Source organism: Chinchilla lanigera, unplaced genomic scaffold, assembly GCF_000276665.1.
Source record: "Chinchilla lanigera isolate Chin_1 unplaced genomic scaffold, ChiLan1.0 scaffold00113, whole genome shotgun sequence".
NCBI classification, from domain to species: Eukaryota; Metazoa; Chordata; class Mammalia; order Rodentia; family Chinchillidae; genus Chinchilla; species Chinchilla lanigera.
Window position 1 is genome coordinate 544,312 of NW_004955514.1, and position 15,541 is coordinate 559,852.

At 46.1% G+C, this 15,541-nt stretch overlaps 1 protein-coding gene, 1 long non-coding RNA gene and 1 pseudogene across 11 annotated transcripts in view; 2 read left to right on the forward strand and 1 right to left on the reverse strand.

The window, feature by feature from the left end:
• Rnf212 (ring finger protein 212) overlaps positions 1 to 14,726 on the reverse strand; it is a 33,608-nt gene extending 18,882 nt beyond the window's left edge. For 3 of the 9 annotated variants that reach the window (XM_013506855.1, XM_005408690.2, XM_005408692.2), the window contains exons 1-3: positions 14,258 to 14,724; positions 9,752 to 9,813; positions 2,592 to 2,666 (exon numbers count right to left, since the gene is read on the reverse strand). In XM_013506855.1, the coding sequence (XP_013362309.1) occupies positions 2,592 to 2,666; positions 9,752 to 9,813; positions 14,258 to 14,366 (246 nt within the window). In that variant the 5' untranslated portion in view covers positions 14,367 to 14,724. Of the gene's footprint in view, positions 1 to 2,591; positions 2,667 to 9,751; positions 9,814 to 13,687; positions 13,964 to 14,183 lie in introns of those variants that run through there. The other 6 variants (XM_005408691.2, XM_013506854.1, XM_013506857.1 and 3 more) reach the window with 6 other exon arrangements.
• On the forward strand, positions 12,424 to 13,190 carry LOC102013112 (annotated as a pseudogene).
• Positions 14,292 to 15,541, forward strand: part of LOC102012792 — a 61,723-nt gene continuing 60,473 nt past the window's right edge. For both annotated transcript variants that reach the window (XR_001231784.1, XR_264491.2), the window contains exon 1: positions 14,292 to 14,371. This is a non-coding gene — a long non-coding RNA (uncharacterized LOC102012792). The remainder of the gene's footprint in view (positions 14,372 to 15,541) is intronic.

Genomic DNA, 15,541 nt, shown 5'->3' on the forward strand with positions numbered 1-15,541 from the left:
TTCTCTGGCCTGGGCTAGAGACATAGGCTGTAGGGCCAGGGATATAGTTCAGTGGCACAAGCACCTGCCTGGCAAGTGCAAGGTCCTGAGTTCGATTCCAGGTACCAAAAAAAAAAAAAAAAAAAAGACACAGGCTGTAGCCTCAGAAGGGAAATTTTATTAATAAATAAAAAAGAATCCTATGTATTTTTCTTGCACGGTCCATGTCTCTTGGATAGAGTCAACCCAGGGCAGAGGTGGAGGTACTGCTGGACCAGGTCTGCTTAGAGCTGCCCAGGGCTGACAAGACTGTGGCCGGGAATGGAGGCCACAGACAGTGCAGGCTGCATGGAGAGCAGTTTCCTCCAGGGAGCGGCATCTTTAGGTCTCAGAGTGGGGCCAATAGTGAGGGTCTGTGCTGGGGGGCAGCAAGCACCCCAGCTGAGCACATTCCTCAGCCCACAGCTTTGTTCGCACCCAGGGTCACTCTACCCACTCTACCAGTGAGCTCCTGCTCTGCAGGGCCAGTGTCCAGCCTCTACAGCGAGGATGAACACTCTTCGGGCAGGGACGGTGTGACAGAGGCTCACAGAGGTCTTCAGGCAGGAAACATCTGTCCAACCCAAAGGAGCTCAGAAAGGGGACAGCAAAGGCCCCCAAGGTGGCTGTTGCCAAGGTCTCTGGTGCCATCCTATGGCAGGTCTCAGAGTTCTGGTCTGAGGACCTGAGGAGCTTTGCTTGTGAGAGTTTTACCTGTCACTATTTACTCATTAGAAACTAAGACAGAAATTTAAAAATGTTTATTGATTCTTTAAAAAATAAACCCGTCATGTCAGCATAAAGAACAGGCGTGCTATCCCATCACAGAGCCTCTGGAAAATGCTACCCTGTACTGTGAGGTGGAGTGACGGAGGCCAACACTGCCTAAGTGTGGCCACAACTCTCCATGATCCCATCAGCACACACAGTCTCAGGATGGAGCGCAGGGCAGATGGAGGCCTCTGAGTCCATCTCTGGGCCCACCGGCCTCTCCCTGAGGTGCAGCCCCTGCAGAGGTGCTGGGGTGAACTCTGCGGTTCTGAGGTCTGTGGGAATCATCTGGCCTACGGGGCCTGGCCTGAGTGGGCTCTGCAGCATGGAGCATGATGGATGAGCAGCCTGTCTGGCTGCTACTAGCTTCCATGTGCCCAGCTTTGGGCTCTTCGTGGGAGGGCACAGCTGGGTGTCATCTGGGATGGGGCCCCATGGGGACCACTTAGGCCCTGCACCCAGAGAGGGAGGATGCTGGAGCAGATCTGGCTGATCACAGCCCGGATGTGAGGAGTGGCTGAGGACATCACAGGGATGGGTGGGCATGAACTCTCCCAGGCCTCCTACCTCAGCTGGTGGTGTCATGAAGCCAGTAAGAGGGAGACGGGAGGGAGGAGCCAGGCTGTGCAGCCTTGCACCAAACAGGTGTATGCAGGCACGTGCAGCCCTGGGTGCATTTGCAGAGGATAGCTTCATGAAGAAACCCACTGTCCTGTGTGGAGGATCACCTAGGCGACTCTCCTTAAAAGAGGAGCAATTGCCTCTGTTTTGGCTGAGCCTGACCTTATTTCCATGTATTGATATGTACAGAGCTGTCTCGGACTTTTCCTTACCACTTCAATTGGCTTTAAGCAATGCATATCGGTCTAGCTGAGGTGCTGATGGTAATCTTTGGAGATGGCAGGTATGTTTCCCTGAGCCCCTGTTGCTCCCTTGAGTGAGCCAGGATGAGGCAAGATGTGTGCGAGCCAATGCTCCATGCTGTCGGCTGGGATCAAGCCTGGGAATAGAGGCTATGACTTCTTGGGGTTTCAAAGATTACACATCAGAGCTGAAGCACCAACCCCAAAACCCCAAAACATAAGCTATCTCAATTGTGTTATGCAGTTTACTCTTTCTGCATACGCTTTTCTCTGCATTTGCTGAGGTGATTTCAGGCCTCCAACCTAGCCCAGCTCATGGCACTCACATATTTCCCGCCACTCTCACAGTCACTCATCCTCAAGCCACTCCCTTCTTCATGAATGAATAAATTTGGGTTCGTTCCTGGGTATAGCCATTTGTTCCAGATGGCTATCATTGTGGCTGGACTTAGGACCTCTTGGCTCCCCATAAATATAAATATGCCTTAGTATCTTTTTCTCACCATGGGTTACACTGGAAGTGGTAGACTGGAATTAACTCGCTAGAATTCCAGTAACTTTTCATGGGACTACATATACAAACTTCCTGGGCTGCAAGGAGGACCGGGAAGGGCTCCGTACAGTCCTGAATCTAGAGACCTGGCTGGAGGGAGATTCTAAGGAAGAGAACTTCCTGGGGCATCCTGCCCAAACGGATCTAGGGCTGAACTGAGCTCACACAGGTCTCAACGTGACACCAAAATAAATCACATGGGCTTTGTCCAGATTAAAACCTTTTGTGCACAGATGCTTCACCACTGCAAAGGTGAAGATATCCCAGTGAAAGCAGAAAACACACTAACCCCACATCTGCAAGGGCGTGGCTTCCAGAGCACACAGCACACAAGTCTGAGATGATGTACCTGCACATCTGTCCCCAGCCCCCTCAGCAGCACTCACCTGGGCAGTGTCCTGCGAGTACTTCTTACACAGGCTGTCTATGCCCATGAAGAATGCCTGGATGCTTGAGTCAGTCTGAAAGAAAAGCCAAGGGCTCAGTGTTTATTGCTTAAAGCTTCTGGCTACTGCTTAAAAAGCCGCATGTCAAGGTCTAGAATTTCCAGAGATGGCACAAACCACAAATGCTTCACCTCGGAAGGGCAGGACTAAGGGCCACAAGACAGTGGGCCACATCCTTCTGTACCCAGGGAAAGCCAGGAGGTCCTGGGTTCAATGCCCTATACCATAAAAAATTCTAACTCATGTCATTAATGAAGTCATAATAACTGACTTACCCAAACTTGAAAAGAGCATTACATTAAGGGAAAATTACAGGTCCAACTCACACATGAACAACAACAACAAAAAATCAAGCCAAACAGTAGTAACCTGAGCTCATCTATATATACAAGCTGTGCCACATCATCCTACTGCATTTATTTCTGGAATCTAATGGGGTTTTACAGTTTAAAAAATAAATACAATTCACCACATTAACAAAATGAGGTTAAAAAAGGAAAGATGCTAATTACAGAAAAAGCAAAAGCAAAAGCTCTACACCACTTAAATAATAATAAAAAAAGCACTTAGCAGAAAACTTAGCGCACATAAAATACACTATTTGGTGATGAAGCAGAAAAGGCTGACTGTGAAAGCAGGAGGGATGGGAAGCTCCTGCACCAGTCCTGCTCTGCATTGGCTGGAGGGCTGGCTAGTGACTGCTGGGTGTGAATGCCAATGCGAAAATCCTAGAAGAACCTTCACATAAACCAAGAGATTATCAAGTTAATTTGGCAAGATCTCTAGTATAGGTCAATAAAACCAACTACATTTTAGCGCTTTTAGCAGTAAGCACTGAGAAAATGAAATTTTTAAAAACTATAGCAGACTTTTAAATCATCAAAGCCTAGGAACCATCACCATCACTGATGGGGACAACTTCGAAGCAGCCCTGAGCAGGACTTAAATTAACCAATTGGCTTTCCATGTTTACTTGTGAGTCCGTCCAAGGCGTAGGCTCCTTGTCTAGAGATGGGCAGTAGACTCACAGTAAGTGAACCCCTGTGAGTCTGATCCCTACTGAGGCCTGTAATGGTGGGTGAAGCTGTGAAGCTTCAAAGGATAAGACAAGGTCACAGCTAAGGATACCTGGATCCAATCTCAACTAGATAACGACTGTAGCCTCAGGCATCTCACTCCTGGGTGAATTAATACTTTACTTGGAGAAGTCCTTCAGTGGTTTCCGATCTTCTCAAGTATTACCCTCCCTTCTTCTGATACTAAATAAATAAATAAATAAATAAATAAATACTAAATAAATGTGAGCTACCCAGAGAAGGTCTTGGTCTTAGCCCTAAGAGAATCTCAAATTCTGTGAGAGGGCTCTGATCTTCCTGCGGGCCTGAAATCATTCCATTTGCCTCTTTTATTTAGCCTTCACTGTACACTCATTTAGGAGATTGTGGACCTGATCAGTCCACAATAACTAGGAGATAATATTAACCTGATACATCACCATGGTGCTGAGAAATCCATCAGCTATTACTGCAAGAAATTAGAGAACTTCTAGGTAAACAACACAACTGCCCTACTCATGGATTAGAAGGGTCAATATTATAGATACCAATTTCCCCCACATCATTTTATTAATTAGGTACAAAATTAAAACCCCATCAGGATTCTGTGTGAGTGGAAATTGACAAGTTGATTCCAAAACTTGTATGGGGCATATGAGGACTAACGTAGGCCAATAGGCACATCAGATAACCCCTACTGCAGTGGCTCATTGTGGGCAATACCTGACCCTCGCCTGTGCGATAGTTGAAGCCTGTACTCAGTGGATTCCAGGGACCCAGGCCTCTGCAGGCAGCCGGGGATGTCCAGGAGATTGCTTTTGAGGGTTGGGCCTGTAAGTAGCCTTTTTTTCTCCCCCTGGACTCATCATGCTGGAGGAGAGGAACAGGAGAGGAACAGGTCTGAGGATAATCACGTGTGGGTCTTTCTGATTGTTGGCATATGCTTTCCTCTTGCCAATACAGATCCCCACTGGTATACCCGGAATGCCACTGCCACTATGTGCACAGCACAGCTCACATCCCCGGATGATTTGCTGACTCTTCCTTAGGTCCCGGTTTGGGACCACTTTTTTGTTGCTGGGACAGAATAGCTGAAATAAACAACTTAAGGTAGGAAAGATGTATTTTGGCTCAGTCTCAGTTCATGCTCCTTGTGTCTGCTAAAACAGAAACACCGTGATGGAAGGGCATGGTGGAAGAAAGCCACTCACCTCATGGCAGCCAGGAGCAGCAAAAGAGAGTCAGAGAGGAAACAGCTAGGACAAGATGCACTCTCAACAACCTACCTCATCTAATGAGGCTCCTGCCCAGTAAGCCAACTAACTATGAACTCATCGATGTATTAACGCATGGATGAAGTCAGGGTCCTAGCTCGAACACTGCTATATTGTAAATCAAAACCTCAGTGAACAAGTCTTTGGGGTAGCCTCCACATCTAAACCATAACGCTGTGCAACCCATAACTAGAAAGACACGACCCCTGGGTCCTGGCCATTTCCAAAAACCAAAGAAGGCCTGGGGCTGGACAAGTAAAGAAATCCCCAGTAATACAGAGGGGACACAGTATCTAGAGTAGGCCCCAGAGCTCCTCCCCTGGAGGGGTCGTGGTGCAGGGCAATCCCTCTGCCTTCTGGGGCATGCCCACCTGTGCATCTCCAAAACCTGGCTGACTCACTGGGGGTTATCCCGGGGGAAAGGGTATGAGGAGTGTGTTGGTTTCTGTCTAGCTGTCCCCTAAGAGCCTCATGTAGTCATAGGCAAGGCTTTGGACAGGGATTGGATTTTGGCTTATGGCTGACTTGCTGTTAGGAGGTCGGGCCTGATTGGAAGAGGCGGGTCACAGAGGGTGTGTCCTGAGATTTATCTTCTTTCCCTGCTCCTTCCTTTACTCTTCGCTTCCTGTCTCCTCTGAGATGCTCCTCTGCTATGTCATCCTGCCTTGGAGCCATCCAACAATGGATTGAAACTTCTACAGACTGTGTGCCAAAAAAATTCTCTCCTCTTCAAGTTGTGAGTGTCAGGTTTTGTATCTCAAGAACAAAAAACTGACTAGGACAAGGAGTGCATCCACCTAGGCTGCTGGGGCCTTTATCACTCTAGACATAATTCTTACCACTTGAGTCAAAAGCAACTGGCTTCTCCAGTCCCATGGGGTCTTAATTCCCTTCCACCTCTGGTGGACACTGGCCAGGCCTTGCCTGAATGCATTCTTTCTCATGGCTCCTCAGGAGGTGGACCACATCTCTGCCCTAGGCTCTCTAAAGCCTTTCCTCCTGGAGCCCCAGGCCCATCTTGTTCTGCAGGCACCAGCTTCCATCTCTTGCTTCCCATACAGGCTCAGTGCAGTGGTACTCTGTTTCCTGCATGTGGCCATAATGTCCATTTCCATGACAAACTGATGAATGTACGTTGTTCTATATATGGGCAAACAAAGTCAGGGGTACCTTTTGTACAGTGATGTGTGTCATGCTGCTGGCCAGGTGAAATCATCTAACAACACAATTTTTAAAGAAACAGATCACAGGAGAAACCATCAGAAGATGCTACACTTAATGGAGACAAACACTATCTTGTGACATTTACTTCACAGGGCAGATCCTGTGCTGCACAAGTCTTTCCTGCTTCAGGTCATAGTCACAGACACAGCTGTTACACAGCACAGAGGAGACAATCTCCAAGAAGATGACTCTTAACAGAGACCTGAAGGCTGTGGGAGATGGAGCAATGCTGAATGTTTTAGTCAGAGGCAGCAAAAGGCCAGGCACCGGGTGATAGCCCCAGGATCCACAGCAGAAAGTTGGACAACTGGATTGGGGACCAGGAGGGTACAGAGGCCATGCCACAGAGCCATGAACTTGAGGGGCCCTGGCTTTCTTCCTGAGGTGGAACTCATGGAGGCCTGGATCTGACCTGTACCCAGGCAGAGCCCACTAGCTGCAAGCTGCACAGCAAGAAGGCTCACAGCTCCTGTGGGGATGGAAAGATGGATGGGGAGATGTGGACTCTGAGGAGGCTGTTGGAGGAGGACCCAGGTGATGGTACAGAATAGGGGTACAGAGCAAGAAGTAGCTACACCTCGATGTTCCAACAGATTCCCTCACTTACTCATAGAGAACAAAAGAAGACATTCTTTCCAAACCTCTGTAGAACATTAGCAGTGACGACATACAAACCACAATGAAAATCTGGCTCACTAAAAAAGACACCATGCAGTCATAATCTCCACTCACAATGCCATAAAACTAAAAATTAACTGTGAAAATGGCAGTAGAGCTAAAATCTAACACAGGCACATCCAACCTGTGGTCTGCATGGGACCCTGGACAGCTACTAATCATCTCCACAGGACTGTACACTTTTAACATTATTATGTAGTTTTTACTGCTATTTTTCACAACTGATTTCAGTACTGAGGTGTGGACTGCACAGATGACAACAGACTGTAGTGCAGGCAGGCCACAGGGCAGTGCTGGCTCTGTGCCTACCACACACAGGCACTCACACGGAACCATGTGTAGTAGACGTTACATGGCAAGTAAAACACAGCAACTGCCAATAACAGTGTTCAATCTACCTACACATAGGTGTGCCTGTTAACACAAGTGTTCTGTTAATAATTGGATATGTAAATTTTCATATTCTTTAAAACTGAGCTTGTTGTGTTATTTCACAAGATAATAAATTGCAATACTTTTTTAGCAGCAGGGATAGAAGAAGTACAAAATGTATCAAATAGTGTTATGGTTTTATTTAAGTGTCCCCCCAAAGCCTCATGTACTCATAGGTAGGGCTTTTTGGAGGTGGCTGAATCTAGGGTACATGATACTGGGATTAAAGAGGTGTATTACTGGTTTAGTCCACTAACTGGTTTATCATAGTTCTGGGTATGGATAATGAGAAGATCCACCCTGGATGTGGGTGGCACCACCCAAAAGGCTTGTAGCCTAGATGAGATAAAAGGAAAAGGGAAACTTGCTTCCTGCCTGCGCTATCATGGATTGTCTCTCCTCTGCAATGCCTCTCTGCCATGCCACCCTACCTGGGAGCCAGGTGATTACAGACTGAAACCTCTACAAACTGTGAGATATAATAAACCTCTCCTCCTTTCAGTTGTGAATGTCTGGTATTTTGCGTCAGCCAAGAGAAAAATAACTAAGATAAACAGATTTTTTGCTCTTGATATTGTTACAATTACATATACAACACTGCTAAAGCTAGAAAAATTAATGGTTGTTTATTTATTAATATTTGGATATAAATCAATGCAGTCAGACATTAAAGTCAAAGAAAAATCTGATCATACCTCTTCACTAGACTTTTGTAAGACCTACCTTTCCCGGGGAAAATATTCCTTACTTCACAATTACACCTTACCCATGCCATTGCTTTTTGACACTACATATGCTTGTGAACAACTATTTTCAAAGACAAAGAATACAAAGAGTAAATCTGATTAAAAATTTCTGATGAGCACTGTGGGAACTTACTGAGAATTTCAACAACCTTCATTGAATCAGACACAAATGCATGAGTTTTCAAAAAGAAAAAAGGTCAAACATTCCACTAGTTTTATGCTTATCTTACCCTCTTGTAAAAATGTTATAATAAAAATATTGTTAAAAGGAAGTTCTGCTACTTACATTCATTAACTATGTTATATATTTTATATGTAGCCCAAGACAATTCCTTTTGGTCCAGACAAACAAAAGGTTGGACACTCATGATCTAATCATTTACAAATTAAGGAGTGTTCTTTCAAATAATTCTTAAGTTAGAAAGGAAATAAAACAAACAGCTTAGAGATTGTTTAGAAATGATTCCGAAAAGCAGTACTCAAAGTGACTTAGAAACACAATGTACAAATGGTAATGGATAGTCTCAGCTATGCTTATTAGGGAAGAAGGAAGAAAACAATTGGCCTGAACATTCACCCATGAAGACAGAGAAAAGACCAGGTACCCTCCAGCTTTGGTTGGAGCCTGGGTGCTGCATAGCAGTGCACAGCAGAGACAGGAGTTTCCTGGGACTTCATGCTGCCACACGCTGGAGGAAAACAGGTCTTTCTATTAAAGATACAAACATTTAAATATTTTGCTCTTGCCTTTTCACTTTTAGGAATTTATGCAATAAAAATACTCTCACAAGTGTGGAGAGAGAGTATTAAAAAGTGTTCATTGTGGTTTTTTTTGAAACAGTGAAAAGTCAAAAAACCCACAGGATCATCAAAAGGAAAATGCTGAAATACATATTTATGTAGTCATTTTAAAAGCGGGTGCCATCTAGCAAGTGGGAGGCCCTGGGTTAGGTCCTCAGTACCAAAAGATTAAAAAAAAAAAAAAAAAGGTAAAAGCAAGTGCTCCAAACAGTGTCACTTGGGAAACACTTCTATAAAAAGGTAAATCATAAAAACACAGAATAGGCACCAAATTCTTGGATGTTGTCTTTGGAAACAGGATTTGGGCAGTTTCACATTAATTTTCTGTATTGTCTGAACTTCTGTGTTCTGTTTTATATTTGTAATGAAGAAATCATGACATTTTAAGATACTAATTCAAATATACATATTGGAGAGTGAGGTAGAAGAGAACAATCATTTGTAAAATAAGTTCACACCAAAAAACAAATGAAACTACTGTATTTTAGACAGAACCAAAGGCATGGTTTTAAGCCAAAGGCAGTAATACTGTACCTGATTTTAAGCCTCTGTCATTAACAACCAGAAGTCATACACACATATGACTTCAAAAAAAAAAAAAAAAAACTCCACTGCATCCTAAAGAGCTGGTACTGTGCTGAAGAAATCTTTCTAACCCATTTTCACTCCCAGGAACACAGCATGGTCCAAGAGTGAGAGCCAACATATGACTGAGAGAGGACATTAGTGAGGTCTTAGAAAGCTAATCCTAATTGCACGTTGATTATTCAGAAGTCTCACACTATGCAGTTAATCCAGCAAAACAAATGAAAAATTTAGATACCACAAGTGACTACAAATTAAATCTCAAATTAAAAAGGAACACTCATATTCTATAAGTTTCAACTTACATGTTTTGTGAGTAGAAGTGTCCGACAAGGAACTTTACAAATCACACATTCGTCCTTTTTGCCTATAAAATAAAAACAGATTTTACGTTATACTAACTAGCTTTTAGAATGTAAAATGCAGTCTTTAAATTACATTTCTTCAAGAAAGATGCAAAAGAAAAAAAGAAATATGCAGGATTACAGTACCTAAATGTTTTCATGTTCAGACAGAGAATGACGCTGTGGGTGTGCATACAGTTCAATGATTTATACAAGTAACAACCTTGTTTTCCTGCTTTGCAAATATGCACCAAAATAAAGGCCATAAAGATCGACAATACTTAAGGTTAACTCTATCCCAGGGCTGGAGCTCAGTGGAAGAGTGCTTGCCAGGCATGAGGGAGCCCTCGGCTTGATCTCTAGCACTGGAAAAAAAATCTATCCCAGATACTCATTACAATTAGATCTTACAGTGATATCTTAATTTAAAAGTTTTAACTATATTTAAAATGAAAATAGCTGCTCTGACCCCATCCAAAGGATGAGTTTTTCTCTGCTCCTCTCAGGCTCACTTCTACACCACATAAAGTATCACATGTGAGAACACACCATTCCTCCATGACCTAGTACCTGGCTATATGAGTTCCTGCTATCTATGACCAGCCCTAGGCCCAAGCACAGAGGGTTACTATGTTGTTAGCATCCAACAATCCACCTGCCCAATCTCCAGGTCTTTGGCACAGATCCAGAGGGATTCCAGCCCTACATCACCACTTTTCTCTCCACAGATTTTAATCATCACCTGGAGACTTGGCTCCAGTGGCTGGCCTTCCTGTCATTCCCACTTGCTCTCCACATAGAGGTCCCAAGCTCCAAATCAGCACCTCTGCTTCCACTCTCGGCCTCCACAGCGTCCAGCATCAGGAAACACAGAACTCTGTCCTACACTCAGCTCCTTCCCTGAGGCTGCCACTTCCTCATGCCTATGAGCTCTGTTCTTCACTAGCCCGCTCCAAGAACAGAGTCTCCATATTCCTCATCTTTCCAGGGAGCACACCTACCCTAAGTGTGGGCAATCCCTGCTGCTCTCTTCTTCTGCTGTCCAGGGCAGACAAGAACTGGGGCAAACCCACTTGAGATGTGGAGTCACAAACCTGTGGATTCCAACACTGCGGGGTCTGCAGTACTGCTAGGACATCCTTCTCTGCTTTTGTTGAGTGTTCCCCCTACTCCTGTCCCTGTGGGGGAATGTTCAAGTGAAAAAACCCCATCATCCAACAGGAAAAAAGAAGCCTCCTGCTCACAATCCACCTCAACTCCCCACCCTCTCCTCCAGAGAACAACCTGACTCACTCTGCCTCCTTTCTATTTGGGAGGGCTGCTGGCTCAGAGTCACACTCACCTCAGATCCACAGCACCTGCTATGGTTTGGGGTTTTTGCAAGGGGAAAGCCCAAAGGCAGTGGTGGAAGCCAGAAAGTCTGTCAGCAGGATGAAGGATCTGTGCTAGCAGGCTGAGTGGTCTACACTGGAGCCAGGAAGCGATGCTCAAAATAAGAACCAGAGCTCCTCCATAGCCATCCTCAGCAACAACAAGATCCCAAGCTCCTGCGATGATCAGGCCAGCCAAGTTCCCATCAGGAAAGCCAAAGCAACAAGCTTCTCCAGGAGACTGAGCAGTGCACCATCTTCCCCTCTGGAGCCAGAAAGTGATGCTCAAAGTGAGGACCAGAGTTCCCACAAAGTGAATCGAAGCTATTCTCAGTGACAACAAGGTCCCAAGCTCCTTGGATGATGAGAACAACCGAGTTCATCAGGAAAGCCAGCATGAGAAGTTCCCCCAAGAGAATCAACAGCTCCTTACAGCTTCTAACGCACCCAACAGCTTCTCTCAGCTCCCAACAGCCTCCCTCCTTCTTCCATTCTGCCTCTTATGCTGCTACCATGCTGGTTAAGTTCAGCTGGGTGTTACAAGTTAACCTGGTATGGAAAGCATGGTGCCCCTTCCAATGGCCTCGAGAATGGCCTCCTCCCCTCTCCTCTTAAATACACTCAAGTCACCAGTTCCTCTCCCTCTGTCTCTCTTTCAGTACAGAGTCTGGAGAAAGGAAATTCCTTTTATGCACCATCACTGCCAGAAGCCCTACAGTGAAAGATTACAGAGCTGACTCATAAAAATCTAAGCATTCTGCTTAGTGAGAAGAATTGATTCTATAGAGGAAGTCATTTGCAGGTCACTGACAAAGTGGTTCATAGCTGATAAATAGTGCTTCTACGTCAATTAAAAACAAATATTCCAATAAAAGGCTGTGAGAAGACTCCAATAAGTAATCACCAAAAGTGCAAATAGCCAATAAATGTAAGAAAAGAAAAGCCAGTTCACTAATGAGGGGACAACAGGTGCTCCCAAATCAATGCTGGGAACATCAATGAGCACATTCTCTTGGGGGCAGTTTCATCTGCTTTAATGAACATACCCCCAATGTAGCAATCCTATCCCTAGGAATAAACTTTAAGGGGAAAAAGTCAGAAAGTGAACAATGGTGGTTGTCTTTTAGTAGGGAATCAAATAATCTACAGTAGATAACTAAAGTGTGTATTTCACAACCTTAAAAATGATGATACAGCCCCTGACCAGAGTCTTTGGTCAGGGTCACAGGGATGTTAAGACCACCTCCTAGACCTCTGCTGACCATGCTGTCCTGGGTGGTACTTTCTGCCATTGCCACTGCAGCACCCCGTCTAAAGAATGCAGCCCTCCTAAGACCAGGGGTATTGCAGACAACAAGGATCTTTCACGCAGGGCAGACAAAATTTGCTCCTCTACCACCTTTTCCTTAGTATAGTAGAAAAGTTCATCTTGGACTAATTCTTGAGAAATTCTTCCAGTTTCTTTATCCTAAACCAGTGTAACAGGACCCTACATGTTTGTAACTGGGCTTATTTTGTATTTTTTATCCAAAGAAATATATGTAATTACCCCCAGAGATCTTCTCTACCATATCTGTAGTACGGCCACTTATCTATCTATGTAATTAAAAAACATGGTGCCTCTTTTGGAGAATTTATTGATAAACTTGATGAGCAAAAAAACTGCCAACTAGAAGAGGCAAAACAAGCTTCCATGAAACAAGTCCAGAATGCCATTGAATTGGAGAAGTCCCAGCAGGCACTTGTTCAAAAGTGCCATTACCTTTTTGATGTCCAGAGGAATAATACTGGTATGGCCTTGGAGGTTACTTACTTACTGGGAACAGCTACATAGAGTATATATGGAAGTAAAGAATCCCCTGGACTATCATATTTCTGTGCAGAATATGATACATCAAAATGAACAAGAGCACATGATAAGCGGGGTGGAGAAGCAAGTGGTGCAGACCATCTTTGCACAACAGGAAAAGGAGATGACTGCAGATCTAAAGCTGCTTGCGAAGAAGGCTCAAAGACAGCCCATTATGTAAATGTATCTCTCCCAGTTCAGACAGCCAGAAATAGATGACTAAATGGAAACTAGTCTATGTAACAAAAACTTCCTACATTTCTGTCTACTGAAATTAGTTTACTTTTCCTAAAAAAGAAAAGCTTTAGGTTTCATTTAGGGAGAACTAAATCTATTGGCTAGTCAGATGTTTCTCAACCTTACTCTGCGTTTTGAGTTGTTCTGTGATCACTTTTTTTTTGTTTTGTTTTCTGGGGGTTTTTTTGGTGCTGGGAATTGAACTCAGGACCTTGTGCTTGCCAGGCAGGGGCTGTGCTGCTGAGCTATATCTGGCTGTGATCACTTCTGAATAAACACTTCTTTATTAAAACTTATTATCTGACTGAAGATTATCAAGTTACAGGTTAAATTTGTAATTAGTTCTATGATCTTGCAATAAAGGACAACTGAAACAAAAAAATGATAATTATAAAAACAGAGTCCTAAGTGGTATACCCATCTATTATTTTTGTGTTTGACCTTTGCATCTGTAGGGAAAAGTCTGGAAGGATATACATCAGCACTGAAGGAGGGTTTGCGAACAGCGGGCCCCAGACAGCTAGGTCAGGGCTCTGCCCCCGGCCTCCATCCCTTTTCTCAGTGTATTTCGGTGGCCCTGCACTGCGTATGCTTCCGACACAGCGACTGTGCCTTTTTGGAAAAATGACCTCAGGCTACCGGATCCTGTGTGGGCCTCAGGCCTCCACAGCCAGAGGCCTGGGAGAGCCCTGCGGCAGTCACAACCGGCGCGGCACCGCCGGCCTCCAACGGTCGCGCGCCCGCGCTCTCACACGCTCTGTAGTCCAGGCCCGTGTTCCGCGGAGCGCACCACTCCTTCACGCAACCTCTTCCCGCTAGCTTGGTTAACTTCTTCAAACCACTCTCGCCAAGGGGCCACCACCTTCCACCGCCGCTCCTCCACACCCGGGACTGGGCCCCGCCCCCACGGTCCCGCGCCTCGGCAGCCCCGACCTACCGGCCCGGCCTGGCGGCGGGCGCTAAGCCCACAAAGCGGCCTCCACCGGGCCCCCACCCCACATCCGCCCTGACCTTTGCGGAGGCAGGCGTCACAGTACACGTGCCCGCAGCTGGTCAGGCTGAAGGACGACTTCCTGTGCGGCGGCTGGAAGCAGCGGTTGCAGAACACCCAGCTGGCCATGCCGGGTGAGTCTGTGAAGCCACCGAGGCTCCAACACGCTGCGGCAGCTCTGCGCCTGCGCTCTGCGGACTTGGCGCCTGCGCACTGAGACAGCCCGCCAAAACGGGTGTGCGAGTCCAGTGGAGGTGTGAGGTGGGGCGCTCTGCGCTCTGCGCCTGCGTACAGTGGAGTTTAACTCCCTAAGCACAAGCAGAGATAACGAAACCACGGACCAAGGGCCCGCAGAAGGAGCCGTCGCCTAGCGTCTACCGCAGCGGTCCTCACGCGGCAGAATGGCTGTCCTGTCGGGCCCAGGTGGCGCCCAGTGGGCACTCACGTGGGCAGTAGGCCCGGGAGGGCAGGCCTCTAGCGCGGCGCGAGGAAGGTGGGTGGTGAGTGATGGACGGCATGGTGTGTGAGAATTGGGGTCCTGGCAGAGGTGGGGTACGAGGGGCCGAGGCCGGGGCGGGGGCGGGGCCCTGCAGCCCCCACGGTGCACGTGGGCAGGGCTTGGCCTCTGAGAGGCTGCTTCCTTTGCACAAATAACACGTCGGGGCGGGACTTGACATCTGCAACTTCCGGTGAGCTTATAATTATTTCAAAATTAAAAGTTAAAGGGCTGGGAATGACGCTCAGGGGTAGAGCGCTTGCCTGGCACACTCGTGGCCCTGGATTGGATACACCATCACGCACGTGCACACGCAGACACATACATACACACACAGTTGCTTTCTAAATACTGTTTATCCTCCTCGCAAGATGCCAGATCACCTGCATGCCACCAGACAGTCTGCAATTCTGGTGGAGTAGAGCCGCTTTCTTCCAGGGAGTTAGGAGAAGGCAGAGGTTTAGGTGATGCTACTAGTAACACACTCAGGAGTGCACTCAGGAGGTGGTGCACTCGCCCCTGCAGTGCTGTGGTTGTGACCTCCTAAGGCTGCTGCACCTTTGAAACGCAGCTCATGCAAAATGGTCTGCCCTGTGTGTAGAATACAGCCCAGGTCTCCAAGACTAAGGCAAAACAAGTGTTAAAATTATCTCATGAGGAACTTCATATTGAGTACATTTTAAAAAGACAGTATTTTGATATATTTAGTTAAATATATGCCACTAGGGTTAATTCTGTCTTTCTTTAAAATCCTTTTTAATGTGGTGATGAAAGCACTTAAAATTTCATGTGTAGCTACCATTTTATT